The sequence below is a fragment of the Chrysochloris asiatica genome, unplaced genomic scaffold (genome assembly GCF_000296735.1).
Source record: "Chrysochloris asiatica unplaced genomic scaffold, ChrAsi1.0 scaffold00049, whole genome shotgun sequence".
Taxonomy (NCBI): domain Eukaryota; kingdom Metazoa; phylum Chordata; class Mammalia; order Afrosoricida; family Chrysochloridae; genus Chrysochloris; species Chrysochloris asiatica.
Genome location: NW_006408567.1, coordinates 16,715,083 through 16,730,071, shown reverse-complemented (window position 1 = coordinate 16,730,071; position 14,989 = coordinate 16,715,083). Strand labels below are relative to the sequence as shown.

At 39.4% G+C, this 14,989-nt stretch overlaps 1 protein-coding gene across 1 annotated transcript in view; it reads left to right on the top strand.

Annotated features, from left to right (window-relative positions):
- The first annotated feature begins 568 nt into the window (after positions 1 to 568).
- PIGP (phosphatidylinositol glycan anchor biosynthesis, class P) overlaps positions 569 to 14,989 on the top strand; it is a 24,852-nt gene continuing 10,431 nt past the window's right edge. The window contains exons 1-3 of the mRNA XM_006862608.1: positions 569 to 677; positions 11,061 to 11,133; positions 11,818 to 11,861. Coding sequence (XP_006862670.1) covers positions 596 to 677; positions 11,061 to 11,133; positions 11,818 to 11,861 — 199 coding nt within the window. The 5' untranslated portion in view covers positions 569 to 595. The remainder of the gene's footprint in view (positions 678 to 11,060; positions 11,134 to 11,817; positions 11,862 to 14,989) is intronic.

The following is a 14,989-nucleotide window of genomic DNA, read 5'->3' as shown; positions in this document are numbered from 1 at the left end:
TTCTAGCCCTCTCCCTCAACTCTGCAAGCGGAGCTCTAGTGCCTGCCCCCCGTCCTGCGCACGCGTCTCTCCGGTGCGTGTGAGTCTATGGGTGGGGGCTTCGTAGCTTGGTAGCAGATCCTTCAGTTTTTCCTTTCTCGACCCCCTGCAGTTTCCTAATCGGCGCTTGCGCAGCAGAGGACTCAGCGAGGAGGTGGCCGAGTTGGCAGGAGGGGCCTGGGGGAAGGGTGCAGAAAGAGCCCCTGGTCAAGGGCATACCATACCCAACCTTTGAATGAGTTCTTGAATAAGAAACAAAAGTCCCTAGAGGGAACAGGGCCCTAACCTGGGGAAGTTGCGGGGCTGGGGCGGCGTTTGTGACTCCGGGTTCTCCCCAGTCATTCCTGCCGCTGCAGATTGTGCATGTATATGCGGCCGTGGGGTGGGGTGTGCGCTGGATGACAGTTTGTATGGTTTCCGCTGAAATAAAAACTCCTTCAGAGGCTCTGCCCATAGCAAAGCCATGAGGTTACAATAGGCCAATGGCGAAGGGGAGTAAATCACTGACGTGATTGTTGGGATTCTTTTCCACAGATTGTCTAAAGCCACAGAGAAAATGGTGGAAAATTCACCGGCGCCATTGCCAGAAAGAGCGATTTATGGCTTTGTTCTTTTCTTAAGCTCCCAATTTGGCTTCAGTAAGTACATTCTTGATGGATGACCAGGAACCCTATGTGGACAAGAAAATGTTGCATTTGTTCTTAGAATGTATACACATGAACTGTGATTCTTTCTAGCAATGTGTCTTTTTAAGGGAACATGTTCAGGGTGGTTTTTCTTACATACCAGACACTGGCCTAAAAGCTTTAACCCCAACAGATAGACTTTACAGCACTAGATATGATGACAAAGAGAATAAAATCTGGTTCTTGCCCATAAAGAGGTAAAGGTCTTCTGGACCAGATAGACGAATAACTCTCCTAGTAATACCCAGTGTGATCATTGTCATGGGGGTCCCATGTAGGAATATTGAGATCAAACTAGCTTTCTTCCAGGGATATTCCTTCTAAATATGCTGATTACAGAAGAATAAGAGAGAAGGAAGAGGTAAGAAGATCTTGAATGAAGGCATGACCAGGTTGAACAGTGAGTAGTTAGAGTTAGGTGTGGCTCCAGCATGCAGGAGCTGGGGAGTGATGGGATTTAAGCTGAGAAATCCAGTTGAAAGATTTTCCCTTAAATCTTGGATCTCATTTAATCTCAAAATGACCCATTTAGATAGATAAAGAGTTGTCTAGGCACACCAGAAATAAAAGAAACTCATTTCTATCAAGTTGATTCCAATGCATAGAGATCCTATACGACAGAGTAGAACTTCCCCAGAGGATGTCCAAGGCTATAAATCTTGATGGACATAGACTTTCACATCTTACTCCCAAGGAGCAGCTAATGGGTTCAAACTGCCAACCTTTCAGGTAACAACCAAGCACTTAAACAATGTGCCACCAGGGCTCCACTAATGTGCCCAGCACACAGCAAGCATTAAATATCCCCAAAGAGATTTTGAAATTATGAGAGATACAAAAAGGAGAAAATTGAGTACCTCAATCCAACTTTCTGGAACTCTCTAAAAACCTGAGTTCTTAGAGGAACCTTTTAAAAAGACCACCTTGCACCATGAGTGTATCTTGGAGGAGGTGTAAAAGCCAAGCTGTTTACTATGAGAGTCTGTGGAGTGAAGAAGTTATGTTTTTGTTGTTGTCAGCTGCCTTCAAGTCAACCCCAGACTCTGGCAACCTTATGCAAAACAGAACAAGACAATTTTTGGATCAAGCAGAGTTCTCATTATTTCTGAGTTCAAATCCTGGTTATTCCACAGAGTAATTGTGTATTCTGGGACCATTTAACCTCATTTAGACTTCAGGTTCCTCAATTGTAAAGGGGTGGGAAGCGAGGCGCATAGAGGTTGATAATATTTATTGAATCTGTATATTGATCAATGTTTATTATCTGGCAGGAGCCAGATAATAAGTCCTTGTAAGTCTTGTTGTTTTTATTGTTAAGTGCCATCAAGTCGGTTCCGACTCATAGTGACCCTGCATAGCATTTCCATGGAGCAGCCGAGTTTGAACCACTGACCTTGCAGTTCAAACAGACCCTGTGGTCTAGTGCTGATCCTACAGTACCACACCAGGACTCCTTGGTAGTCACAAAATAATCCTGCGAGGTAGATACTATTATTATGGTCCTTAACCTTACAGAAAATACTGAAGCATATTTGCTCAAGGTCATACCCAAAACCAAAAGCAAGCCCACTGTCATTAAGTCTAGTCTACAAAGTAGACTGCCCCATAGAGTTTCCAAGGTTGTACTCATTACAAAACAGACTGCCACATCTGTCTCTCCTGGAGCTACTGGTGGGTTCTAACCACCAACCTGTTGGTTAGCAGCCAAGCACTTTAACCACTGAGCCACCCAAGCATCTGGAATTTGAACTGCAATGCACTAGCTACAGGGTCTGTGCTCTTAGACACTTCACTCTGCTGCCCCTTAGGGCTATTGTGAGAATTAATTATGTAAAGCACTTACAACAATACATGACATTCAGTAAGTACTAGTTCCTGCTGCTATTGCATAGTGTTTACAAATCGGGCTGCGAACCTTAAGGTCAACAATTCGAAACTACCAGCTGCTCCGCGGGAGAAAGATGAGACTTTCTGCTCCCATAAAGACTTACAGCCTGGGAAACCCTGTACAGGGTGGCTATGAGTCAGAACCGACTCCGTGGCACATAACAACAACAACAGTAGCGTAGTGGTTATGAGTTAGGCTGCTAACCTAAATGTTAGCAGTTTGAAAGCTTTCTGCTCACCTAAGATTTACAGCCTCAGAAACCCTATGCAGGGTCTCTATGAGTTGGAACTGACTCGGGAGCACACCACCACCACCGCTGCTATCATTATCATCATTAACACCATTTTGTAATCCTGTTCACTACAGTGGAGTTCTCATGTGTGCTGTAGGATAACCATTGAACTGCTAACTACAAGGTCAGTGGTTCAAATCCACTAGTTGCTCCTCAGAAAGCTTGTATGGGGTCACTGTGAGCTAGAACTGACTCAACAGCACTTAACAACAACATTATTCTCTACAGCATTAGAAACTATACAAATAAATGAAAGCATCAACTCAAGATTTCAATTCAATAATACCTACAACCAAAAATTATTTCAGCAAATATCTATTGACTGCTTGCCATGTCCCAAGCACTGTTATAGAACAGGAAGGAACAAAACAAAATGTCCTAGTCTCACAGAGCTTTCATTGTAGCAGACAGAGATAGGCAATGAACAAAATAAGTGAAACATGCCCAATGTCAATAACCAACAATGTTGTTGTTGTTACAGGCCATCAAGTCAGTTCTGACTCATAGTGATCCTGCATAGGACTTCCAAGAACAAGCTGGTGGGTTTCAACAGCTGATCTTGTGGCCAGCAGCTCAGTGTTTATCCTATAGGGCCACACCAGGGCTTCAATAACAGATACAGGGAGAAATTAAGGACAAAGGATAATGAATGAAAGGTTGCTATTTTAAATAGAGCAGTCAGAACGAGCCTCACTGACAGATTAGGTTTTAGCAAAAACATGAAAAGTAAGGGAGTTAGCTGGATGGTTCTTAAAAGAAAGAGTATCCCAAGAAAGGACAGCCAATGCAGAAGACCAGAGGGAGAAACATGCCTGTCAGTTCAAGGAACAGCAAGGAGACTGAAAAAGTAAGACAGAAAGTAATTGTTATGTGCTCTCAAGTCAGTTCCAACACAGCAATCTGGCCATACTTTTTTCCAACACAGATTTATTTATTCTCCTGGCAGTCTGGGGTGCTTTTAATATTCTCCTCCAACACCATAACTCAAATGCATCAATTTTTCTATGGTCTTCCTTATTTATTGTCCAATTTTCACATGCATATGAGGCTATTGAAGTCTTTGACAACTTCAATCTTTTCTCCATTTATCTTGATGTTATTTATTGGTCCAGTTATGAGGATTTTTTGTTTTCTTTACATTGAGATGAAACCCATAACGAAGTCCGTGGTCTTTTATCTTCATCAGTAAGTATTTTCAGTCCTTTTTACTTTCAGCAAGCAAGGTTGCATCATCTGCATATCACAGATTGTTAATGAGTCTTCTGCCAATTCTGATACCATGTTCTTCTTTATATAATCCAACTTCTCTGATTATATTTGTTCAGTATATACATTGAGTAATTATGGTGAAAGAATACAACTCTGGTGCACACCTTTCCTAATTTTAAACTGTTCAGGGTCCCCTTATTCTCTCCGAATGACTGCCTCTTGGTCTATGTCTAGGTTCCTCATGAGCATAATTAAGTGTTCCGGAATTCTCATTCTCCATGATGTTGTCCATAGCTTATCATGATTCACACAATCAAAAGCCTTTGTGTAGTTAATAAAGCACAGGTAAACATCTTTCTGGTATTCTCTGCTTTCAGCCAAGATCCATCTGATGTCAGCAATGATATTCCTCTGTACATTTCCTTGTCTGAATCTGGCTTGAAGCCTTGAATCTCTGGCAGTTCACCTTTTGCTAAAGGTATTTAAAAACCATTTCAGCTGGTTTTTAATTACCTTTAGCAAAATTTTACTTGCATGTGATTAATATTAATGACACTGTCCAGTGATATCCACCTTCCATTGGGTCACCTCTCTTTGGAATGGTCACAGATATGGTTCTCTTCCAATTAGTTGGCCAGTAAGATGTCTTCCAAATTTCTTAGTAGAGAGAGTTAGTGCCTCCATTGCTGAATCAATTTGTTGAGTGGTTTGTATTTGTATTCCATCAATTCCTGGAATCTTGATCTTTGCCAATACCTTCAGTGTACCTTGGACTTCTTCCTTCAGTATCATTGGCTCTTCATCATTATGCTACTTCTTGAAATGGTCAAACATCAACCATTTCTTTTTGGTACAGTGACTCTGTGTATTCCTGGCATCATCATCTTTTTTTTTTTTTTTAACTTTTTATTATGAATCAAGTGAAGGTTTACAGAGCAGAACATCAGTTTTACATTCAACAAATCACATACTGTGCTTCTTAACATGGTTGCAATTCCCTCCATGTACCACAGTTAACAGCATTTACCTCTATTCACTGTATTCCTCCCTGTGTCTCCTACTACCTTCATCTTTCCTCTGCTAACCTCCCTCTTGTTGTATATTGCTGCCTGTCATCCATGTTAACATGTGTCTACCTTCTAGCTCATGAATGATTTTCCCTTCCACCCCTCTCATAACCATCAAATTATTTATTTTACCAGGAAAACCATTTTTTTAAACTTTTTACAACTTTGGTATCATACAATGTTTGTCCTTTGTGGTTGACTAATTTCACTCAGCATAATGTCTTCCAGGTTCAACCATGTTGTTAGGTGTTTCACAGATTCATCATTATTCTTCAATCTTTTGTAGTTTTACATATACCAAAGTTTGTTTAGCCATTCTTCTGTTGATGGGCATTTAGGCTGTCCCCATCTTTTTTATATGTCTCATGTAGGTAATATATTGAAGCCTCATGTTTTCTTATCCATTCTGCTCTTTATGTCTCTTGACTGGAACATTTCATCCATTTACATTCTAATTATCAATAGGTATGAATTGATTGTTGTCATTTTTCTGTATTTTGTGTGTGTGTGATGCTGGATTCTTTGTTTCACATAATTTGCACTCCATGCTGAATTCAATTTTGTTTGTGGATTTTCTTGTCATTTTCATTTCTCTTGTGTTAATGTTTACTAAAGCTGATTTTCCTCTTTTTTTTATTCTGATGTACAGTTGTATTGTTTTTCGATGAGGTTACCCTATAATTTATTAATTTTTTCCCCTGCTTAAAACTGTTTTATCTCAAAATCTACTTGACCTCTATGCCATTTGGAAATTCTATATTGACACTATTCCCTCTTTTTATGTTGTAATTGACTTCATTATTCATTAATATCTTTGGTTCCCTATTATCAGTCTTGTAGATTTGTTTTATATTGAATCCATGTATGTCTGGATTGAGTTCTGAATGGTATTGTCATGTATGGTGATCTCAGGTTTTTGTCTCCTATTGTTCATTCTCAGTCCAAAGAACACCCTTTAGCATTTTTTTTTTTTTTTTGTAAATTTGTCCTGGTCATTGCAAATTCCTTTATTTCTGTTAATTAGGAAATATCCTAATTTCACCATCATATTTTATGGACAGCTGTGCTGGGTATATGATTCTTTAAGAGTTTTGTATATGTCATTCAATTGCCTTCTTGCCTCCATGGTTTCTGCTGAGAAATCAGAGCTTAGTCTTAGTGGTTCTCCTTTGTAGGTAACTTTTAGTTTTTTCCGAGCCACTCTCAGGATTCTTTCCTTGTCTTTGACTTTGGAAAGTTTGATTATAGTATACGTGACTGATTTTCTTTTGGAATCTATCCTATTTGGGGTTAGTTCAGCTTCTTGTATACATATCTTCTCATATTTCATATTAGGGAAGTTTTCTTCCAACAACTCTTAGACAGTTTTCTTTGTGCTTGTGTCTGTCTGTTCTGGAATTCTGATAACCCATAAGTTGTTCCTCTTCATGATGTCCCACATAACTCTTAGAATTTCTTCTGAGTTTTTCATTTTTTTCTGATTGTTCTTCTAGCATACTAGTATGGAAAGATTTATCTTCAATCTCATTGTTTCATGGTTCCACTGATTCACATCTTCTCCTTTCAACGTATTATCCATTTCTGAGATCTTAGTATTAATCTAGATTTCTAATTGCAAGTTTTATATTGTTACAAAATTTGTGTTTATTTTATATGTTTGTTCTTGTAATGTTTTCCTAAATGCTTCTAAAGTTTTTATGTGTTCTCCTTGCTTTCTTTGATCTTTCTTTTGATTCTTTGAAGATTCCTAATTGTCCTTTTTTTTAAAATTCATTTTCAGTTAGTTCCATTACCTTTTCTTCCTCAGAATTGTTTTCTGGTCTGCATTTTAGTCATTTGTTTCAGCCATTCTCTCTTGTTTCTTTGTGTGAGCTAAAATTGTGTGTGTTGTCTCTATGGCATTATGGAGTTGTTGCATTTGTAAAAACAAATAGTACAGTTGTTGGACTTGTAGAGGAGAAATCTCTGGGGGTTCCTGTCATTCATGTTGCTCATGAGGTGGATGTGGAAGGGATGCGACAGCACAGTTCCTGGCCCTAGATGGAGTTTCTGTTGCCTCGGTGTTATTTTATGTTCCATTTCATTTTTGACAACTTCCAATATTCCTAGATTCATACTTTGTACATTCTATGTTATGATTATTAATGGATGCTTACAGGTGTTTCTCCTCATTTTGAGTGTGCCCCTTCAGTAAATAAAGGTTCTTAAGACTTTATTCCATTTGCATCATCATGGTCACCTTTACTTTGAGGAGGCAGCTCTTCCCCAGTCATGTTTGAGTACCTTCCAACCTGAGGGGATCATCTTCTGACACTATATCTGACAATATTCTGGTGCTCTTCGTCATGTTTCAATATTCAGTATTCCGGTGCTATCTTACAGTGTTCCACTGCTATTCATAAGGTTTTCAGTGACTAAATACTCATATGTAGTCTCTTTCTCCTTTTTAGTCTGTCTTAGGCTGGAAGCTCAGTTAAATCCTGTCCACCATGGGTGACCCTGCTGGTATTTAAAATACTGGTGGTATAATTCCCCAAGTCACAGCAATACACAAGCTACCACAGTACCACAAACTAACAGATGAGTATGGGTCTCTTATTGCCTGTGGTTTTATCACCACCAAATATATATACATCCTTCACACAGCCAACAGAGTGAGCCACTCAGATGCAAATGTGAACTTTCCTGCTTAGAACCCCTGGTGGTTATTTCACTGTCTTTAGTTTTCTGTGTGTTTTTAAGTTTATGCTCCTTTCATAAAGTTCATTATTTGAGATCTGCCCACTTTTCCATCTATATATCTGAACACTCACAGCAACTCTGAACTGCTTATGGTCGCTTCCAAACTCATGCATCACATGCTTTTATTTATACTCTTACTCCTTCCTGGAATGTTCTTTCTATCTTCTTTATCTCTTTCTATAGCAACCTCTCTTTCTGTAGCTTACCTCTACACATCATTTTAGTCAGCTCAGGCTTCATTTTCAGTAAAGCTACTCTACTTGCTCCAATTTGTGTTAAGGCACTTTTCTAGCTTTTCTGTTACCTTATTTAGGTTTGTCATTATACTTGTTTTATAATTATCTGTAAAGTAGTGTGGTATGAACAAACTGGGTTCACATTGCAGCTTTATGATTTTGACTATGAAACTTAGAGCAAATTACTTATATTACCCCTGCCTCAATATTTTTCATCTGTTAAGTAGGGATAATAATAGCTCCCTCCTCAAAAGGATTTTTTTGGTTGTGCGTGTGTGGTTTAAGGATTTTTTTAAAGTTGTTGTTGTGAATTGGGTGATAGTTTACATGGAAGAACATCAGCTTTACAGTCATCCTATTGGATTTCTTTTCGTTGCAATGATTACAATCCCCTCCATGCATCATCATTCAACAGCATTTACTTCCATTACCTCTGGGTTGTTTTTTTTTGAATATACACCGAAGCACTCAGGAATATATAACCATTCAAACAACCAAAGGGCATACCCTGCAAACCTGTCCCCTGGCCTCCAGAACACAGCCCCTGTCCATCCTTGAATCTAGAGTCCCCAACCGCTCCATCTCTCAACATCATCGTCTCTGCCTCCATCTCTGGCATTGCTGCTTCTCTGAATAGGGTCCTGCACTCCGCTTTTTGCCCTTGATGGTCCCAGGGTCCTCTGCTCCTGGACTGCAAGATCAACCACTCCCCTCCTTTTGTTACAAAAACATCTACGTTTACATTTGCAACATTCACAGTTGTGATAGCAGTTGTTCATTATTGAACCACAAGAGTCTTATCCCCATCTCTTTTCACCAGCCCCATCTAGACAGGTTGGAAACCACTCAGTGGAGATTCTGCCTTCCCCCGCACCCTCTGAAACTAAGCTCCTGCTTGAAAACTTGTAAGTTATTTTTGATGTACCCAAAAACACTCAAGAATATATAATATTTAAACAACCAAAGGGCACATTCTGCAAGCCTGCCTCCTGGCCACCAGCATTCAGTCCCTCTCTTTCCATGAGTCTAGAGTCCTCACCTCAGTCCCTCTCTTTATGTCCTCATCTCTGCCTCCATCTCTGGTGTTGCTGGCTTCTCTGAATAGGGTCCCACATTCCGCTCATGCTATTCTCCCTTGATGATCCTAGGGTCCTCTGTTCCTGGATTATAAGATTAACTACTCCCCCCTTTTTGTTACAGAACTTCTACCTTTACAACTGTGACAGTCTCAATTAGTCATGACAACAGTTACTTACTATTGAATCATAAGAATCTTATCCCCATATCTTTTCACCAGACCCATCTAGACAAGATGAGAACTCTTCAGTGGGGTCCTCAAAAGGATTTTGAGATTACATAAATTACTAAATATGATGTTCCTGCCACTACACTTATCTTATCTCTGTCTCTCAGCGTAGTTTGTGGGTTCCCTGAGAATTGGGACTGTGTTTTACTTTTCTTTACAGAGCTGGCCGTTACATAATGTCTGGCACATAGTAGACATTCAATAAATATTCATTCATTTAGTTAGTTGAAATAAGTAAATAATTTCCACTTATGCATTTATATTGTTTCCCTATGGTTGTGTTATATTAACTTCAAGAGCTATGTTAAATCTTTCCCCTTGCCACCCCTTCCCTTAGACTCTACCAGCTAATAACACCACATCTCTCTTCAGATCATTCTTGTTCCCTATGCACATTGGGGCAGAGGATACCATTTCCTCTCATTTCCTCCCTTTCTGTCATCTACAGAACCCCTAACCATATACATTCTAAACCTGGTTTGCCTCTTACTCTTCCTCCACTCCTTAGTTTGATCACTTTTCCATCTCCACTGTCCTGGCTAAGGTTCTTCTTTTGTGCTTCCCTGTTGTCTTTGATCTCTCAGTCATCAACTCTTATCTCAAGGTAGTGGAAACATCATTTTACTCACCTCAATTCTCCACTAGATTTTAAGCTCGGGGAGGGTGGGGATCATCGCAAGTTCATGACATAAAGAGATCTACAATATATATTCTCAAGAAAAAAATTAAGCAACTCTTCATCATCATTCAGTAGTTTGAAATTTGTGTTTGCCGCTTACCTTGGGCAGATGATTTAACCTTTCTAAGATTTAATTTTCGTCTGTGAAAATGGCATACCTCTGCATTATTTTGAGGATTAAGTGAGATAATGCATGTAAAGTGCTTATAACTGTGCTTACCCCAAAGTGAGTGCTCAGATGTTATCTATTGTTTTTACATAGGAACAAGAGCAAAAGATATCACATAGAGTTTGGGATTAAAGGAAATCAGATTGTATCCAGGGAGATAAAATAGAAACTCAACATGCAGCATATTCAAACAAGGGTAAAAACCTTCATCTTTAAGAAAATAAATGTCATAATTATTTCCACCTCTCTGGGGTTGAAGTGTTGAACACCTGCTAAGTACAAAGCAAATTGCTAGGTATTTTAAGGATTACAACAATTGCTAAGGTATGACTTCTGCCCTTAAATTGCCTAAAATAAATCATGAGAGTTAGTTAAAAGAATAACTGTAGTATAAGGTGATCAGTAAAGGCTCAAGGAAAAGGGAAGACAATGCACTGAATTGACACAGTGGCATCAACTATGGGCTTGACCATAGGAACAATTGTGAGGATGTCCCAGGACTGGGCATGATTCATTCTGCCATACGTGGAGTTGCTAGGAGTCAGGACCGACTCAACAGCACCTGAAAGCAACAACATTATAAGAATGGTACAGATACAGAGTTACAAGAATTGAAAGGAGGGAAAAATCATTTCTAAATGAATCAGAGAAAGCTTCAAAGGAGCTTTTTGTTTTATCTGAATATTGATAGATTGGCTGCATGCTTTACTGACGTTTCTCTTTCTCTCTTTTTTCTGTCTTCTATAGTACTGTATCTTGTATGGGCTTTTATTCCTGAGTCTTGGCTACACTCCTTAGGCTTAACCTACTGGCCACAAAAGTAAGTTTAATAATGTTTCTTCAATAAACTGATATTAATATTATCTAAGTCAAAAGTATTATTCTCTTGTTGTTATTATTATTAAGTACCATCAAGTCAGTTCTGACTCGCAGCAACTAATAGGCTTGAACCACTGACCTTGAGATTAGCAGTCCATTATTTATCCTACAGCGCCACACCAGGACTCCAAAATATAGAAATTGAAAATGTGGGGGGTTTTCCTTTTTATTGTGAATTGGGTGAAGGTTTACACAGCAGCTCATCAATTTGATATTGCAATAATTCATGCCCATTTGGTGTCATTCATTCATTGAATTCCCCTCAATGGAACGTTACTTATCCCACTTTCTCTCTTTGTTTCTTGTTCTAGTCCTCCTTCTGTCCTAACCCTTTTGAACTTTGTCCTTATGTAAATGCTTCCCTTTTGATCTCAAATGGTTGACCACTCTGTGGTGGGCTTACTTAATCAGTGCTGTTGCTGCCACCCCACACCCCACCCCCATATCTCTTATTTGGCTGGAATTTGAACTACAGTGGTGAGTTTAGTTCCAGACCTTAAGGATGACCAAGAACCAGCTTTAGGTTCCACCCGTCTCTATCTGACCAGTAAGCCTAGTTTTTGTTTTATTGGAATTTTTTTTTTTAATGATTTTAAATGGTCCACATTTTCTTCCACTCTTCCAGGACTTTGCTCATGAGCTTTAAGACACTGCTCAGTACTCACCAAAGTAGGATGTAGAACATTATCTTTGTGAACTGTGTTATGCCCATTGACCCTGGTATTCCCTGAGACTATGGTCCTGACCCCCAGGCCCAGCAACTCATTCCCTGTGTTTGGTTATATCTAAGCAGTTTTCATAGCTTTGTCCCATTAGAAATGTAAAACTTTTTAAAGGTCATTATTATATATGTCTGGACACCTGATTTGGTGCTGTAAGATAGGCACTGGACTACTAGCTACAAGGTCGGCAGTTCAAACCCACCACAGTGGTGAAGTTGGGAAGCCAGCCTGAAACTTTGGACCCTAAAATGCAGAAAGGCTCAGGCAGTGGAAGTAGCGGGTACCTCTTAACTTGGTATTTCTGGATTTGACTAAAAATAGTGTTTAAGGAGCATTTAGACCCTCAAATCACCGTCTCTCGCCCCTGAAAGCTGGGAGGCTAACCCTGCAGAAACTGAACAAGTCTCGAGCCTGGAAAACACTAGCATGGAGATGAAACACCTAACTGAACACCACGAGTAAGTGAAAGTCTGAATTCTCACCATTGGACCAGTAAATAACATCAAGATAAATGGATTGACGTTTTCAAAGACTTCATTTTTCTCAGATCAGCCATCAACACTCATGAAAGCAGCAGTTAAGAAATTAAACAACATACTGCATTAGGCAAATTTGCTTCTTTAAAGTGTTGAAGAGCAAAGATGTCAGTTTGAGGACTAAGATGCACCTGATCCAAGCCATGGTATTTTGAGTAGCCTCATGTGCAAGTAAAAGTTGGACAGTGAATAAGGAAGACTATAGAAGAATTGATGCATTTGAGCTATGGTATTGGAGGAGAATATTAAAAATACTATGGGCAACCAAAATAACAAACAAATCTTGTGTTGGAAGAAGTGTAGCCAGAATGTTCCTTAGAAGCCAGCATGGGAGACTTCATCTTTCATACTTGGGACATACTGTCAGGCAGGACCAGTCCCTGGATAAGGTCATCATGCTTGGTAAAGTGGAGGGTCAGTGAAAAAGAACAAGACCCCCAAGATGGATTGTCACAATGGGCTCAAGTATAGCAGCGTTTGTGAGGTGGGCGCAGGACCAAGCAGTGTTTCATTCTGTTGTGCATAAGGTCTCTATGAGTCGGTAACAACAACAACAACAACATAATTCTATACACAACTACACTGGCAGTCAAGATTGAAGAAACACACCTAGCACCCAGGTCATGCTTTCTAAATAAATACAGGTACCATTCTCCAATAAAGAGAGTGAAGGATCCTTGGGAAATTGACTGATTCTCAGCATAGGGCAGGGAAAATACGAGTCTATAACATATTATAGCGCAAGAAGGTAAGGAAATGCCCCCCACTCTCCCAAGAAAGAAAAAGACTGGGGCATGTCAAAAGATACAGGAACCAGCCTGACAGACCTTTGGTGGCCAAAGGTGGAACAATTTGAGCAACAAAATAAATGACTATAGTATTAGAGTATAACCCAAGGAGAAATGTAAATGTTTATAAATCCATGCTGATGTAAATAAGTAAGTAAATAAATGAGTTCTGATGTGGGTCCATCAAATAAGCACTCAACCTCAAGGTCAGCGGTTCAAACTCACTAGCCACCCTTAGGAAACCATACACAGGGTTGCTGTGAGTCAGAACTGACTTGATGGCACTTAACAAGTAGTAGATAAATGAAGGAAAAGGGTCAAATCTTCTTTATAGAAAAATTAAAAATAATAAATGTAGAAGGGATGGGGATGAGGCCAATAGAAGATCACCATGAAAATACCACAGTAATAATGGCTATAGACAAGATCCACTAAAGAATGCCAAAATTAGTAGGTAAAACTTCAGGATAAGCATAACAGATGGATAGCCCCAAGATGTCTCCTACAAAGTATTTATTTATTACTGCAGTTTTAACATGTGTTCATAAGTTCTCTGATATTTTTCCTTTAAGGAGTTCTTCTTATTGTTGTTAAGCACCATGGAGTCAGTTCTGACTCATACTGAGGCTTTAAATCTTTATGGAAGCAGAATGCCTCATCTTTCTCCCATGGAACTGCTGGTAATTTTGAACTGCTGATCTTGAGGTTGGCAGCCCGACTTGTAATCTCTACACTACCAGAAGGAGATATATTTTAATTCCCCTTGAGAGCGAGCTTGACTTTGTGACTTCTAACAAACAGATTAAGGAAAGGAAAAAAATAGTAACTTTATAATAGAAAAGCTAGGCAGACACTACCTTAACCAAGTGATCAAGGTTAGTACTGCTAGTAGCAAGTCTTAGTAATAAGTCACACATGATAGGATGTGGTGAAAAGAACGCGTCAGTTCTGCAGTATTTACCCCAAAAAAACAAAACGAAACAGAAAAAAGAAAGCATTTTCAGACACAAATGGCTCCAAATGATCTACCTCCCACACACTCTTTATGAGAAAGTTGCTGGGGAATCTGCACCATGAAAACAAGGAAATAGTGCAGCAAGAAAGAAGTGAGGGGATGCAACCCAGAAGAGAAAGAAGGGAAGTTCTAGGATATTGGCTAAGAACACTAACATGCCAGATGGGAGCATTAAGAAGGGAGCTCCAGGAAGGACACGCCAAATAAAACATAGTAAGATTAGCACTCCATGAGATTAATTTTGCTGACAGCTGTTTCATACTCCTGTCAGAATCTGAGGATAAGAGTACTAATTATTACTGTTGTTAAGTGCTGGATGTCGGTTCTGATTCATAGAAACCCTGTATAGGGTTTCCAAGGAGTGGTTGGTGAGTTTGAACAAGGAAAATCAAGCAAACAGACAAAAAGATGTAATAACTAATTACAAGAAAAACAAAAATTTATATAAAAAACGAATACATTAAGGTGCTCTGTTACAGTATTTCTAGTTAGTTCCAACTCACAGGAACCCTATATAGGGTTTCTGAGGAGCTGCTGGTGGGTTTGAATCTCCAGCCTTGTGGTTAGCAGTCTAGTGCTTATGTTACAGCACCACACCAGGGCCCTATTGTTTATATGTTGTTGTTGTTGTTATGTGCTGTCAAGTCAGTTCCGACCCATAGCGACCCTGTACAGGGTTTCCGAGGCTGTAAATCTTTACAGGAGCAGAAAGCCTCATCTTTCTCCCGTGGAACAG